This window comes from Salvelinus sp. IW2-2015, linkage group LG20, assembly GCF_002910315.2.
Source record: "Salvelinus sp. IW2-2015 linkage group LG20, ASM291031v2, whole genome shotgun sequence".
Classification (NCBI taxonomy): domain Eukaryota; kingdom Metazoa; phylum Chordata; class Actinopteri; order Salmoniformes; family Salmonidae; genus Salvelinus; species Salvelinus sp. IW2-2015.
The window spans coordinates 15,008,723-15,025,792 of NC_036860.1; the positions used below are offsets into that span (position 1 = coordinate 15,008,723).

General features: G+C 44.9%; 1 protein-coding gene and 1 long non-coding RNA gene across 3 annotated transcripts; both read left to right on the forward strand.

The window, feature by feature from the left end:
- The first annotated feature begins 7,695 nt into the window (after nt 1-7,695).
- Nucleotides 7,696-10,470, forward strand: LOC111982030 (uncharacterized). Its single transcript, XR_002879650.2, has 2 exons — nt 7,696-7,888; nt 8,236-10,470. It is a non-coding gene; the product is annotated as an uncharacterized lncRNA (long non-coding RNA).
- Nucleotides 10,471-13,962: 3,492 nt separating this feature from the next.
- On the forward strand, nt 13,963-16,915 carry LOC111982015 (leukosialin). 2 transcript variants are annotated; one of them, XM_024013530.2, is made up of 2 exons: nt 13,963-14,103; nt 14,762-16,915. In XM_024013530.2, the coding sequence occupies exon 2, from the start codon at nt 15,303-15,305 to the stop codon at nt 16,386-16,388; it is 1,086 nt and encodes a 361-aa protein (XP_023869298.1). In that variant the 5' UTR covers nt 13,963-14,103; nt 14,762-15,302; the 3' UTR covers nt 16,389-16,915. The 2 variants fall into 2 exon arrangements, with proteins under 2 accessions (XP_023869298.1, XP_023869300.1); XM_024013532.2 differs by having other exon boundaries at nt 13,963-14,099.
- Nucleotides 16,916-17,070: the final 155 nt, after the last annotated feature.

A 17,070-nucleotide genomic window follows, 5' to 3' on the forward strand; every position in this document is an offset into this window, starting at 1 on the left:
TTTTTTATCCCCATTTTCTCCCCAATTTTCGTGGTATCCATGCTAGTAATTACTATCTTGTCTCATCGCTACAACTCCGTACGGGCTCGGGAGAGACGAAGGTCGAAAGCCATGCGTCCTCCGAAGCACAACCCAACCAAGCCGCACTGCTTCTTAACACAGCGCGCCTCCAACCCGGAAGCCAGCCGCACCAATGTGTCGGAGGAAACACCGTGCACCTGGCCCCCTCGGTTAGCCCGGCCCGCCACAGGAGTCGCTGGAGCGCGATGAGACAAGGATATGAAAGTTACATATCTTGACTTGATCATAACTTGATTGCTGATAAGCAACAAAAAAAGGGACTACTCAACAATGGACTAATGAAACAAACACCAAAATATTTTTGAGGTGGAGTTTTCCTTTAATGTTAACTTTTGCAGAGTTAAGCATTTCTTGCAGTCAAAGGATACACCAAATGTAGGCAACATTTTTACTCAGGAACAGGAATGGAGAAATATGATTTCATTATTTCAGCTTTCATCTTGAGAGAATGCGAATGTGCTGTAGATACCATCTATAGAGGTGCTATCTTTATCAGCATGATAAAAGCAGATAGTTTTTCAACCTCATAAAATATGTATCCAAGCAGCTTTCTATTTCCTTACAACCGGTCATTTTGACATTTTGCACTGAAAAAAATCATTCCTGTTTTTTTTTTTTTGCTCTGCAAAAAGAAGCATAGAAACTTTACCGATTTCAACTAGATTGAAGCATTCATTCGATCCATTTATGACATTATTCTGATGAGCAAGGGTTTATTTAGTCTTCTGGCGCAACATATTATGACAGAAGAGAAGCTGCATGTATCTAATTATAGACAAGTTGACGAACAAATAGCCAGCAAAATCTCAGAAATTATAAGCAGAAACATATCAGGCAAAAAACATCCTACACGCCCTGTCCAAAAACTAATTCCACCATCTTTGACTGTAGCCTACAGCGCATTTTCTATATTAGTGGGTTAGGGGCTGTTGCGGAACTCAGAATGTCACTTTATCACATATAGGCCTAGTCGGGGGGTTGCGGATGGGTTATTAGCAATTGCGGGCGGGTGTTGAAAAAAACAGCTGACTCGCGCATCACTAATGTCGTGCCTCTACAGCCACCTACTGGTATTCACAGAACATTACAGTTGCTTCCCTCATTTTTTTTTTACATCAAGAAACATTGTACCACAGGTTGGTGTGCAGTGTTTGTAAATTGCTATAAATAATACAGTCTCAGGGAGATATATTTCCAATGATTAAAAAGGGCTCCACTTTCTAAAGCTCTGATTTTGAAGCAGGACAGGCTGATATTGTAGATATTGTCTTCTGGAGAACACAGGTATTCTGACAAATGGTACAATTACATCAAAACAATGAAATCACACATCAACCAATGTGTCAAGCTAAGCTGGTGTGTGTGTGTGTGTGTGTGTGTGTGTGTGTGTGTGTGTGTGTGTGTGTGTGTGTGTGTGTGTGTGTGTGTGTGTGTGTGTGTGTGTGTGTGTGTGTGTGTGTGTGTGTGTGTGTGTGTGTGTCAAATCAAATTGTATTTGTAAACAACAAGTGTAGACTAACAATGCTTACTTACAGTACGTGTGTGTATTGCAGCACAGTACAGACTTACAGAAAATCACATGATTTCAAAAGTTAAATTTCCATGTTTTGCATAAAAATGCACATGTGAAACCATGTGGTTTTGGAACATCTGATAATATTTCATGTGGATTTTCACACGTATTCACATTTTTGCATGATGCGCTGCAAACAAAAAGTTGTTAGGAAGTCTCCGAAACATCAGAAAATAGCCGCAGTGTTTCCCACTCAAATATTTTACACAGTTTGGCATTGTGTATGTTTATTTATACAGTAATTATTATTCAACATGTTATTACCTGAGATTTGAACTCACAACCACTTGGTTCACGGCATGCCAATCTTCCTGCTGCACCACCATGTCTGTGTCAATTTTTAATATCACCTGTATTCCTACACTTTAGACTTAAAAGTAAATCTCAGCTTTTGTATAATACACTCAATATATACAGTACATATATTTTTATATTTATCATAGTGATTCAGGAGAAACATTTAAATAGAAAACCCTCAAATTGCTGAGAAAATAATGATGAATTTATAACTAAAATATCAGTGCAGATGTATTATAGGTAATGAATGTGTAGGGGATATCGTGGAAATTCTACACAGGGACACTCTAAGTCAATCTTAAATTAATAATTTCTTACACAGGGACACAGTCAATTTTAAATGATTTTTTTTTCTCATCAGCACGCTGGAGAGGTTCCAACCAATTCAATGCACCAAGTACACATGTTGATCAGAAGCTCTACCCGGGGCAGCCCCGTTAGTTCTCTTCTATACAGACAAGTTATATTTGCATGATTTAGCTTATTCATCATTCATAATAAATGTTTGCTTCCTTCATGTGACTGACCAATACTGGGTCATGCATGTGACAAGGCAAATACTTTGAGAGGCTTCTTCTCTCTCTAAGCTGAGACACTGAGATATCCCTTTCTCAAAGCAAGGTTCTTGGCGTCACTGTCAAATTGCAGATACTGATAGTGAGGATTCGTTCAATAAGTCACTTGCATGAACACATACATTGGTTATTAGAAAAGCACAAACGTAAAAAGTTCCATCACAGGGACTTCTGAGAATGCTACAGACTTTGTGGCGCAGCATAAAGATCAGCGTAACGCAAATGTGAGTTCAAATTCCCTGTTGGTTTGTACTGAAAAGTCAGTACTAAGTGATCAGGTGAAATGTAATCATACTGATTAAAGATTAGTAAAACATGTTTTTACACATTTTAGGTGAACAGCACACCACTTACCTTAAATCCCCCATACAATTTAATTAATTCACTTACAAAAAGRCATATGTGAAATAACTATTTTCACATGTTGAGCTGAAATGTTCACTTCAAAACAAATGAGACACATGAGGTCAGTTGTTCACATGTGAAACCATGTTCACATGTTTTTACATACCTTCAAAAAGTATTCACTCCCCTTGACTTTTTCCACATTTTGTTGTGTTACAGTGGGATATATACATTTAATTGTTTTTTTTTTGTCAATGATCTACACAAAATACTCTGTAATGTCAAAGAGGAGAAAAAGAAAAATCAAACACTAATATATATTGATTAGATAATTATTTAACCAACTGAGTCAGTCAATACATGTTAGAATCACCTTTGGCAGCGATTACAGCTGTGAGTCTTTCTGGGTAAGTCTGTAAGAGCTTTCACACCTTGATTGTGCAACATTTGCCCATTATTCTTTTCAAAATTCTTCACGCTCTTTCAAATTGGTTGTTGATCATTTTCAGGTCTTGCCATAGTCAAGCAGATTTAAGTCAAAACTGTGACTCGGCCACTCAGGAACATTCACTGTCTTCTTGGTAAGCAACTCCAGCCTTGTGTTTTAGGTTATTGTCCTAATGAAGGTGAATTAATCTCCCAGTATCTGGTGCAGAGCAAACTGAACCAGGTTTTCCTCTAGGATTTTGCATGTGCTTAGGAAGTGTACGTTATTTATAATAAGGGTTACCTGGAAAAAATCTGATCTCTGAAATGAAAATGGTTGGCCCTGCCTTCAGCAAAATATATTTTAACTAAACCCTCCCTGAACACTTGAAAAACAAAAGTGACCCTCCCATATACCCCAAATAATTAAAACATACAGTGCATTCAGGAAAGTATTCAGACCCCTTCACTTTTTGTTACGTTACAACCTTAGTCTAAAATGGGTTACATTTTTTAGTTTATCGAACCAGGTAGGCCAGTTGAGAACAAGTTCTCATTTACAACTGCGACCTGGCCAAGATAAAGCAAAGCAGTGCGACAAAAACAACAACACAGAGTAACACATAAACAAACATACTGTCAATAACACAAAAGAAAATAAAAATTGAAAAAAAAWATATATATATATGTAGTGTGTGCAAATGTAGGGAGGTAGGCAATAAATAGGCCTTAGAGGCGAAAATAATTACAATTTAGCATTAATACCGGAGTGATAGATGTGCAGATGATGATGTGCAATTAGAGATACTGGGGTGCAAAAGAGCAAGAGGGTAAGTAACACTATGGGGATGACGTGGTCGGGTGTGCTATTTACAGATTCARTATACCTAGCCATCGGTAAGCTGCTCAGACAGCTGATGCTTAAAAGTTAGAGAGGGAGATATAAGACTCCAGCTTCAGAGATTTTTGCAATTTGTTCCAGTCATTGGCCGCAGAAAACTGGAAGGAAAGGCGGCCAAAGGAAGTGTTGACTTTGGGGATGACGAGTGAAATATACCTGCTGGAGCGCGTGCTACAAGTGGGTGTTGCTATGGTGACCAGTGAGCTGAGATAAGGTGGGGCTTTACCTAGCAAAGACTTATAGATGACCTGGAGCCAGTGGGTTTGGCGACGGATATGTAGTGAGGGCCAGCCAACGAGAGCATACAGGTCTTAGTGGTGGGTAGTACAGTCGTGGCCAAAAGTTGAGAATGACACAAATATAAATTTTCACACAGTTTACTGCTTCAGTGTCTTTAGATATTTTTGTCAGATTTTGCTATGGAATACTGAAGTATAATTACAAGCATTTCATAAGTGTCACAGGCTTTTATTGACAATTACATTAAGTTGATGCAAAGTGTCAATATTTGCAGTGTTGACCCTTCTTTTTCAAGACCTCTGCAATCCGCCCTGGCATGCTGTCAATTAACATCTGGGCCACATCCTGACTGATGGCAGCCCATTCTTGCATAATCAATGCTTGGAGTTTGTCAGAATTTGTGCTATTTGCTGCTATGAGTGCGGTGAGCCGGGGCACCTCGCGTGGAGCTGTCCCGGCTGGGAGGAGGCCATGCCATCCGCATCCACCAGCGCATCCGCATCCACAAAGAGGTACCCAACGGTGCCAGTGAGGATAACCACCCCAAGGGGGAGTGCCAGATGCACGTGGGAGCTGTTCCTAACCTACCCGTGTCCATTCTCCTCGGTCGAGACTGCCCTCTCTTCCAGGCCCTGTGGAGGAGGGACCTGGGGAGGCGAGCACAGGAGGTAGGAAGAAAAGGGAAAAGGACGGTGGCCTGTGCAACCCAACCCCCGCCACAAGAGGTGTCCACTGGGCCCGAGTCGGACCCGGAGGAGGGAGACGACCCTGCTCCGGAAAGCGAGCCACCGTGCGAGGAAGACCTCAGGCTCCCATTTATGGAGGTGGAGGCCCTAGACGGACCTCCCGACACTGGAATCCTCATGGGTCAGTTCGGGACGGCCCAGTTAGAAGACCCCAATCTCCAGAACGCTAGGTGCCAGGTGATTGCAGTGGATGGCGTACTGTTACCTGGGGTAAGTGATTGGCGCTACCCCCACTTCGCAATCAAGCATAATTTATTGTATCAGYTAGTAAAGCATAATGGGGAGACAAAAGATTTGTTACTCATACCCAGCCAGTATGTCAGGACTGTGTTGCAGCTTGGCCACACCCACCTGCTTGGGGCACACCTGGGGATGGAGAAAACCAGGGAGCGGCACGGGAACCGGTTCCACTGGCCCGGAGTCAAGCGCGTTGTGGAGGACTACTGCCGTTGTTGCCCGGAGTGCCAGATCACAGCTCCGGGGTTCTCCGAGGTGCCGGGGCACACGGATCTCGTGGAACATCATATCCACACCCGTCCAGGAGAAAAAGGGCGTAAACGGCCATACCGGATACCATAAGCCCGGAGGGTGGTGGTCCAGCGGGAAGTGGCGACAATGCTAGAAATGGGGGTACTGGAGGAGTCACACAGTGAGTGGTCTAGCCCCATAGTGCTGGTTCCGAAACCGGACGGAACCGTCTGCTTCTGTAATGACTTRCGGGGCCTGAACGAGGTCAGTAAGTTCGATGCCTACCCCATGCCCCGGGTGGACGAACTGATCGACCGCTTGGGGATGGCGAGAGACGTCAGCAGCTTGGTCCTGACAAAGGGGTACTGGCAGGTGCCACTGGCAGCGGCCTCTCGGGAGAAGACTGCCTTCTCCACCCCAGGGGGGGGCTATACCACTACCGGGTTCTGCCTTTCGGGCTCCACGGGGCACCAGCGACCTTTCAGTGACTCATGGCCCGCGTCCTGCGGCCGCACAGTGAGTACGCCGCTGCTTATCTGGACGACATAATTGTGCACAGTGGCAGTTGGGAGTCACATCTTTGTAGGTTACAGGCCGTGGTGGATGCGCTAAGGGATGCAGGTCTGACCGCGAACTCCCACAAGTGCAAGCTGGGCTACGCCGAGGTGGAGTACCTGGGCTATCAGATCGGGAGGGGAAATGTGAAGCCCCAAGAAAAAYWAATCGCTGCCATTAGGGGATGGCCGGTCCCCCGAACCAAGAGTCAGGTGAAGTCATTCCTGGGGTTAGCAGGGTATTACAGTAGATTTGTACCTAACTTTGCCGCAATAGCTTCTCCCCTCACAGACTTAACAAAGGCACGACTACCCCAGACGGTGCAATGGACAGAGGACACAGAGGCGACGTTCCAGGCCCTGAAGGATGTGCTAGGTTCGCACCCGGTACTCGTCACCCTGCACTTCTCAAAAAACCTCCTGGTCCAGACAGACACGTCTGACACAGGGGTAGGGGCCGTTTTGTCCCAAGAGCAGGAAGGCGAGGAGCACCCCATCATGTATGTCAGCAGGAAGCTCCTCCCGAGGGAGAAGAAATACTTGATTGTCGAGAAGGAGTGCTTCGCCGTGAAGTGGGCACTGGACACCCTCAAGTATTACCTCCTCGGGAGGAAGTTCACCCTGATCACTGACCATGCCCCCCTTGTGTGGACGGCAAGAGGTAAGGACACAAAGGGATGCAAACCTAGCCCTTAGCATGCCTCCCTCCCAGTCAGGGCTAAGGGGGGGGGTGGTATCCCAGGAGGTCTACCCCGGGGGATGGTAATAGAGGGGAGGTATGTGAGGCGACATTGGCTCCCTCTGCTGGGAATACGGGAGCTGGGCACCCCGACACGGACAGCTCTAAGTGGAGGTAATTAGAGGAAAGTACCAACCAGCCGTGGAGACCAAATAAAAGGAGCACCGTGGCACACCGCGAGAGAGAACGGGGAGAGACGACACCAAGCCACAGTAGAGAAGAAAGACAGAGCCAAACCTAAGTGATTTTCTTTGTTATGTTTATTTTCTGTGTTAGTAAAGTTGTTTTTTCGGACTAAAGCCTCCCTGTCTGTGTCAATCTCTGCACGCTCAACCCAACACCCCACGGTTTACCACAAATGTAATTTACACATCCTGTACACGTATGTTCATAAATTCATCATCTATGGAAAATCATTTTACAGAAGACCATGATGGTGTTAAAAAAAATCCCCTAATCTGCACTGGATACTTTTTTTGTCAAGCAGGCATGATGAATAATCATTATGTTTAAATCACTTTACATTATGAGTAAAGTGTTTGACATCACTGTTGACCTCAATGGCAAAAGAACGATAATTACAGACTTGAATCCTGTCTGTCACTTTTCTCGCCAAACGTTCACTTATTACTTTGAATCTGTAACCTGTGAGATTAATTGAGTCAACAGGAAGCGGGGTGTAACTCATGTTTTTATTCCAAACTGCCGTCTAAGGGGACTGAGCAATGGAGGATGGAGGAGGGACCATGTCATACCACATCATCATACCACAACTTGCACCTTCTAGCTCTGTTGCCACGGTAATCAAACAGACCATTTCCTCATGTCAACTTCGAGTGGGAGGCTTGTGGTTAGAGCAGAGTGCGACGATGAGTGGCGCCGCAGAAGAGGAAATCACGGATAAAGGGGAAGAGGCAGTGAGAAGAGAAAGCTTGACAATTAGGTATGTGTACTTTTCTGTTTATTTGCATAGATATTTTATTATCCATGTTGAGCAGAGTTATTGGTCTCTAATTGTATGAAATCGCTAGATGCACAAGTTTTTCATTGAGAACTGACAACTTACTGGGTATGAGACTGAATGGCAATGGGAAGCAATGGGAGAGTTTTCAAAAGTGTGCCACAGTACTACAAGCAAAACAAAGTAATCTGATTAGCTGGATGCCTTTGTCTCTCTCTCGTTTTCACTCTCTCTCTTTATTTCTCATTTTCTTTCTCTCTCCCTCTCTCTATTACTCTCTCTTTCCCACTATTTATATCTTTCTCTGTCCCCCTCTTTCTCACACACAGACATGATGAGAGGGACTCTGATTTCCCTTGCCCTGTGCCTTCCTCACCTTTTCCCCACTCTTGGCCTCCATTCCACCATTGCGGCTTCACCGAGCGCCACAGAAACCACAACAACAGCTCTAGACCTTAGTATCAGCACTCCAACATCAGACCCCCTGATGCTTCCACTCTCCACAACTGAAAACCACCCTGGTAGGACTAGTGGCACGTTCAAAACACAATTGAAGAAAAGCCCTAGCTTAGCAGCTGTCAACAACTCAGGCAGAACGACTCAAGGAAGAGGCATTCTCAGAACAGGAACTGCCGCTTACGCCACCACAGCCGTACAGAAGAGCAACAGGCACACAACTGCAGGAGACTTGAGGAAGGAAACAGGAGAGTCACAATCACCATGAGACTCTTCCCTTCAGCAGACACACAGCCTCACCCACAACTGACCACCCCAGCACCATCACTCTCCCCAGGGAGGAAGGGACTGAGTATCATGACAGCAGCAACACTGAAATAGCCAGAGAACTGAACACACCAAATTCCATAGAGACATGGGCTGCTGACACCAGTAATGACTCCAGGCTAGCGAAGCCACACTTAAACAGGTCACGGGCAGCAGACCAGCACACTGCTACACAAGGACTAGAGACTGCTTCAGGAGAWTACGACACAACAAAGAGAGACTTCTTCACAATCACCCCAACTAGTAGAGTGACAGGTTTGAACAGAGTTAAACAAAGTAAGGCCAACAGCGTCGCAACAACAACGACAGATTCACCTACGTACACAGTCACACGTCCTGGTTTGTATGAGCACATGACCGTGACTTACAGGACTACTAGCTACAAAACACAACCTGACGACACAAGCCAGTCTAAGGACCACACCACAGCCACAGTTTCAATCCCCCGTGCTGACAATAGCACAACTCCATATATCAATGCAAACACATTTACAGATCATAACACAGACAACTACACAAACACACTTTCATACAGTAATACCACAACCTCTAATAATCGTAACACAACAGTACATTTGAATAAGAAAATTCATACTCATTCACTCAGACACAACCACACAATCTCAGGCCATGACAACAGGCTGAACAACACAACTGAAAACAATGTGCATTATCGTCCTGAGTGTGGAGAGGCAGATGAAAGGTCCCCATCATTGCCTCCTGGCTCTACTAGACTGGTCTGTTTCATCGTTCTGTGGGCTCTGGGATTGACTGCTTCAGTCTTCCTTGGTCTCACTGTCTTCCTATCGGTGCGTTTGTCAGTCCAGAGAGAGAGGGAAAGGAGAGCGAGGAGAGGAGTAGAGAAGGTGTCAGGGGTGGATCTGGAGAACCTGTGGGTTGACCAGATGTCATCGGTGGAGGAGAGGGTGGAATTCTGGTACGCCAACGGCTCCACCATGGGACCTGACCATAAACGGAGGGAGAGGGTGAAGGAGAGGGTGAGGAGGGAGCAGCGGAGGCAGAAAGGGATAGAGTGTGACAACCTGTGGACTCAACCCAAAGTGACACTGGAGAACATCACTGATTTCTGGTATGCAAATGGAAGCGCAGTACCAGAAGAAACTACAGACCAAACATTGTTGGAGACCTGCGTATGATTTAGTTTTTTGGTACTACAGTACTACAATTTACCTGGAATTACTTTGGAGAGAAATGTTCATACTTAGTTTACCAATTCCATGGCAGATTTGAAAACTGTAATCCTGACAGAGTTTAAACATTTCCAATATGAATTGATAATCTGTATGTTTATTGGCTGTAACAAAAGTATAAGATCTGCATAAGTCTACTGAAAGACAGATTAAGCCTGGGTCTGATCAGAGAGAAAGAGAGAGAGGAATAGAGATAGAGATTAGAACCACATGTCTAACTGGAAATAACACTTGATAAGAGAGTTCCCATTTTAAGACAATTCAGACCTTGTTAGTGACACATCATCGTCATGTGTCAAACAGCAACGAGGAGAAAGGTACCATTTCTACAAACACACTGAGACAAATACTGTTGACTCCTAATACTGAACATGCACTGTTATCAGGAACTAGTCAAATAAAAAGGATTGGTGAACTGCACTGGGTGTAAACAATTTAGCTTAATTTATCTGACTGACCACGTTTACATTTGTACTGTATTCCAGATAATAGCTCATATCCTAGTTAAGGTCTTATTATAGATAAGCTGTTTAAATACACCTTTCAAATCAAATCAAATTGTATGTCACATTCACGTGTTTAGCAGATGTTATTGCAGGTGTTGCGAAATGCTTGTGTTTCTAGTTCCAATACTGCAGTAATATCTAACAAGTAATATCTAACAATACACACAATCTAAATTAAAGGAATGGAATTAAGAATATATAAATATTTGGACGAGCAATGTCAGAGTGGCATAGACTAAAATACAGTAGAATATGATAGAATATAGTATTTACATATGAGATGAGTAATGCAAAATATGTAAACATTACTAAAGTGGCCAGTGCGGGGGGGGGGGATGCTCCCGTTCTCCCTCTGCTGTTTCCTGAAGTCCGCGATCAGCTCATTGATTCTGTTGACGTTACGTGAGAGGTTATTTTCCTGGCACCACACTCCCAGGGCCTTCACTTCCTCCCTGTAGGTTGTCTCATAATTGTTGGTAATCAAGGCCTGCTACTGTTATGTGATCTGCAAACTTGATGATTGAGTGGGAGGTGTGCGTGGCCACGCAATCATGGGTGAACAGGGAGTACAGGAGGGGGCTGAGCACGCATCCTTTTGGAAACCCAGTGTTGAGGATCAGCAAAGTGGAGGTGTTGTTTCCTACCTTCACCACCTGGGGGCAGCCCGTCAGGAAGTACAGGACCCATTTGCACAGGGCGGGGTTCAGACCCAGGGCCTCGAGCTTAATGATGAGCTTGGAGGGTACTATGGTGTTGAATGCTGAGCTATAGTCAATGAACAGCATTCTTACATAGGTATTCCTCTTGTCCAGATGGGATAGGGCAGTGTGTAGTGCGAGGGTGAATGTACCYTCTATGGACCTATTGGGGCGGTAAGCAAATTGAAGTGGGTCTAGGGTGTCAGGTAAGGTAGAGGTGATATGATCCCTGACTATTCTCTCAAATCACTTCATGATGACAGAAGTGATTGCTACGGGGCMATAGTAATTTAGTTCAGTTACCTTTGCTTTCTTGGGTAGAGGAACAATAGTGGACATCTTGAAGTATGTGGGGACAACCGACTGGGATAGGGAGAGACTGACTATGTCCGTAAACACTCCAGCCAGCTGGTCTGCGCATGCTCTGATGACGCGGCTAGGGATGCCGTCTGGGCCGGCAGCCTTGCGAGGGTTAACACACTTAAATGTCTTACTGACGTCGGCCACGGAGAAGGAGAGTCCACAGTCGTTGGTAGCGGGCCGCGTCGGTGGCACTGTGTTATCCTCAAAGCGGGCGAAGAAGGTGTTTAGCTTGTCTGGGAACGAGACGTCCGCGACGTGGCTAGTTTCCCCTTTGTAGTCCGTGATTGTCTGTAGACCCTGCCACATACGTCTCGTGTCTGAGACGTTGAATTGTGGAGCCGTTGACTCTTTGTCTCTATACTGACGTTTTGCCTGTTTGATTGCTTTACGGAAGAAATAGGGAAAGGGGGATACCTAGTCAGTTGTGCAACTGAATGCCTTCAACTGAAATGTGTCTTCCACATTTAACACAACCCCTCTGAATAAGAGAGGTGCGGGGGCTGCCTTAATCGACATCCACGTCTTCAGCGCCCGGTMAAGGAATAACTACACTGTTTGTATTCAGCCATATTTCCAATCACCTTGCGGGAATGCGGTTTCTGGTTATGGTAGGTTTTAATAGTGGGTACAACAGTGGGTACAACATCTCCTATACACTTCATGATAATCCCAGTCACCGTATCAGTGTATTCGTCTATGTTGTTCTCGGAAGCTACCTGGAACATATTCCAGATTCTGATTGGTCAGACCAGCGTTGAATAGTCCTTAGCACGGGTACTTCCTCTTTGAGTTTCTGCCTATAGGAAGGGAGGAGCAAAATGGAGTCATGATCAGATTTTCCGAAGGGAGTACGGGGGAGGGCCTTGTAGGCATCCCGGAAGTTGGAGTAGCAGTGGTCGAGTGTTTTAGCAGCGCAGGCACTACAGGCAATGTGTTGATAGAACTTCGGTAACGTTTTCCTCAAATTTGCTTTGCTAAAATCCCCAGCTACAATAAATGTTGCCTCATCATATATGGTTTCCAGTTTGCATAAAGTCCAGTGAAGTTATTTGAGGGCCGTCGTGGTATCGGCTTTAGGGGGAATACAAAAGGACTTGAGTTCCTGTATGTTATCACAATCACACCATGAGTAATTAATCATGAAACATACACCCCTGCCCTTCTTCTTCCCGGAGAGATATTTATTCTTGTCTGAGCGATGAATTGAGAACCCACTGGCTGAACGGACTCAGAGAGTATATCCCAAGAGAGCCATGAGTATGTTACAATCCCTGATGTCTCTCTGGAAGGAAATCCTTGCCCTGAACTCGTCAACTTTATAGTCCAGAGACTGAACATTAGCGAGTAATATACTCAGATTCGGTGGGTGGTGTGTGCGCCTCCTGAGTCGAACTAAAAGTCAGCTCCGAGTATCTCTTTTCRGCCGGCGGAGTTTTGGAACAGCCTCTTGGATCAGTTCAATTGCCCAATCCAATTCGGGAAAGTCTTATTCCTGGTCATAATGCTGGTGAGTTACCGCCGCCCTGATATCCAAAAGTTCTTCCCAGCTGTATGTAATAACACAAAACATTTCTTGGGCTAATAATTTCAGAAATAACAGAAAAAAAATATATATTATACTGCAAAGTTTCCTAAGCACTTGAAGCACGACAGCCCTATCCGTCTATGTGCCACTTACGATTATCCCTGTATAAACAGAATATAAATTTACCCATGATACTCTGCGAAACTGAGCCTGTACAAATCATGTAAAGCAACAGTGAACGGAATAAGATGTTTSCATGCCACATTATCCCGTCTACGATCAGCATATCCCAGGCATCTTAACTGGGTTTCTCATAACTGGGATACAAGTTTATTTGGGTTATTGTAAACAGGAATACTTGAGTATCCCAAATAATAACGGAATGTTGGTGTGCATGTGAACATGGTAACTGGAATCGACTATAGGCCTACCTCACAATTGATAATGGATCGGGCCATTTGATCAATAATGTATAGCTGTAAATACGGTAGAAAATACCTGACCAGCTGAAGTTTGACATATAATGTCCCAAGACGTGAAAACAACATGGACTGACATAATAAAATGGCATTTTCATCATACTCTCTCTACTTTGAATTCTCACGTTTTGACAACCTACGCCCTTTGACTGCCAGCTCCCCACACACACACACACACGCACACACACACACAAACACTTGTGAAAACACACCCTGGCTCAAACATTTCAACACACACACAGATTCTTCGTAGGACCAACTTCTCCTTTTTCCTCAAGAAAATAAGCACATGACACAGTAAACAAAATGAAGCTACTCTTAAAAGTTACTTGGCATCTCTCCAACCCCACCTATCCACCTATCTCTCTTTAGTAGTTAACAAATCTGTTTTACGAAGAATTTGATACTCTGGGGGGGAAGAGATAGAGAGAACCAACTAGAGAGAATAAGGGAGGGGTTAGAGAAAGAAGGGAGTGAACAGGAGGGAGGGACGGAGGAAGAGAGCGAGAGAAAGGTGTTTCATACATGCACTTGTGCAGGAGACGTCATCRACACAGTACAGGAGTTAAAACCTATGCCTTTATGATGGATTCATAACTTCAACCCAACCGTTCTCTCCAAGCAACATGTGGGTAAGTAAGATTGAAAATCTCATGGCACACATTGATATATGTCTGATCTTAACAGACACTGATCTGGATAATAATAGACAGAATATGACTTTGTGAGGAGGCAAGAAAAAGGAGGGAAAGAGATGTTTCAAAAATACAATCAGGGGAACTTTCATAGGCTTGTGTTACATTTACTGACATGCTCTTGTAGTAAGAGGGTCCTCCTAATGTATCCTAATGTATGTATCTCCTCCTAATCTCCTCCTAATCTCCTAATGTATCTCTTCATAATTCCTTTTAAATATAATTTTTCAATTTCTTTAAATATGTTATTTTTTTCATTTTAAATTGGTCTTTAAGTCTTCATTTTATCATAGTTTTTTTTATTTATAATTTTTAAGACAGGCCTACTTGCTTTTAGACACTAATTTATAAATTAAATAAAAATGGATGGTGACATCACGGACAAGAATAAACAACAAGAAGTAGCGTTGGTAACTTCCTTAATTTTGTAGGCGTGCACTAAGCAAGCATTTTACATCTACAGCGGTCCAGACAGTGGATGCTGTGAGGAGGTAAATGTATTACACAGTACTTGTGGGAATGTACGCATAGAATAACCTCTCCATTCCTTCTTCTATTTCTCCCTTTACCCTTCAATCTGTCCTTTTCTCTATAGGCCTCGTGACTTTTTTGGTTCACCGTTGCTGCAATCTCTCGCCCTGCACCTGAAATAGACAGCTGATACACAGAAAAGTAGAGTGAAGCGCAGGGGAGGAGAAAACGGAAGAGCGAGAGAGGAAGAGAAGGGCTGTGTCTTTCCGGCCTATTTGCACACAAGTGCACCCTAGTGAACCACAAGCCCAGCAACCAGGAGAGACAGCAAGAGAACAAAAGTTTGACTACGTCAATTCACTTCAAATGCTTAACACTCAGTCAAACCTTAGATTGTTAACAAGAGCAAGGCCTGAAAGAAAGGGACAATCCGAGAGCAGTGAAGATCAAAGCCTGACACTCAATTGTAGTCAAACCAAGAACCCCGGTACCTGATGTACATTATTCTGCTCTAGACTTGTACAACAAACCTCCAATACCTTTCAAGCCACAAGGCTGTCGCTGACGCACCTCAGAGAGAGGAAGACAAACGTCCTCTGAGAGAGGTCAGCAAAACCCTTTTAGTGACTGTTGACCTCCGTGACCCCTCTCAGTTCTTGCCCAGTATGGAGTGGGTACGACTGACGCTCGGGGCTATGCTCCTCTCCCTCTCTCTGCCCAGTCTCCCTGCCCAAGATAATATCACCGTACCTGAATATAGCAGCATGGCAACACCTACTAATGACGACGGCACGATGGCAGCCTCTTCACCTGAGGCCACCACCAAGACAACGACTGCTCCTGTGGCCGTCACTACAGCACAGCCCATCACTGAAATCACCCTGGTAACTTCTGTTTCAGTACTTGCCATAGATGCCCTCACTATAGTAATAACAGACCCTGAGATCACAACCGTTCAGGAGCCCACCTCTGATGCACCAACTACTACTACAGAGGCTGAGACGATGACACCATCCCCTGTGATCACTGAAGGGCCTGTAGATACGACCACTTCACCTGGCCCTAAACCCATCACCTCCCAAGACATCCTGACTACCACCTCTTATCTCCCAACCACATCCCAGGACCACCTGACTTCTGTTATCCCAGTCTGGCCCCTCCACACCACCCCTCGTCTGACGAAGGACTCCTTTCCTACACCTGAACCTATCCACACTGCCTCAGAGAGTACTGCCAGCCACACAGAGGGACTTACCCCTGCACCCGCCTCCCCATCGGTCAACAGCGCTCCCAGCCAGTTCACAACCCCCGCTTCGACCCACACCTCCACAGATCCAGACCCTACGGTGGGCAGGGTCAAGGAAAGGCCGCTCAGCTTGTTCTGGGTCATCATCGTCGGTCTCCTGGTCTGGGTTATATGCCTGGGAATGTTCTACTGCATATATCTGGGCGTCAGACGAAAGAGGCAGTGCCGCACCGAGTACTTTGGGTCCAGCGTCCAGAACGGGAAGAGTTCCAAGCGGAAGAAAGGAGCAGAGGAAGATGCCTGGGCGGGGCCAGTGAAGCTAGGGGGCGGGGACAGGGAGGAGGGTGAGGGCGGGGAGGAGGGAGGGAGCCCAGAGGACAACAAGAGAGAGGGGGCTGGAACAGATGTGGTGCTGAGCACATTCATAGCCAACGAGACTGAGAGAGAGAGGGTAGGGGGCTGGAACAGATGTGGTGCTGAGCACATTCATAGCCAACGAGACTGAGAGAGAGAGGGGTGGGCCTGATGGGGCAGTTGGAGTGGCTGGGAGCAAGGAGGCGGAGAAATGGGAAGAGAAGGAGCCTCTGTTGTACATTGATGAGGGAGTGGAGGAGGGGCTGGAGAAAATGGATTCTCCTTCACTTTCAAAATCTAACTCTGAGAAAAAGACAGGAGGGGGCAACAGAGAGGGGGAAAGTGAAAAAGAGATGGAGAGGGGAGAAGGGAATGGAAAGAAAGAAAATGATAGTGAAAGAGGTGAGCAGAATGGAGGAGCGTCATTCTGTCTGACCACTGCAGTTTAAAAATTGAACAGTTTTTAATAAAAAAAAAATTCCCAGGTGATAATTGTAAAGGTTTCTAATATTTTTGTACCACTGAAAAGGCCTTTAACATCGTATTGATCTGTGATTGTGTGTTCTATCAACATAACTAATGGTTGTGTGTATAGCCATACGTTTTACCAGTTGTATTTTGTATGGTGTTTTTTCTTAACCGTTTTCAGTTTAATAAAGTTTTAGGATGTGGAGAGAATGGGCTAGAATGAAGTTGTTGTACGTGACAGAATATGAATACTTTTTCCTTATTAATCATTTGCTGTCCGCAAATGCACTTTATTTCTGGAACTGCTTGACTCAATAGCACTCAATTCGTAGGGAGGAATCTTTACTTCCACTGAAGTTGAATGT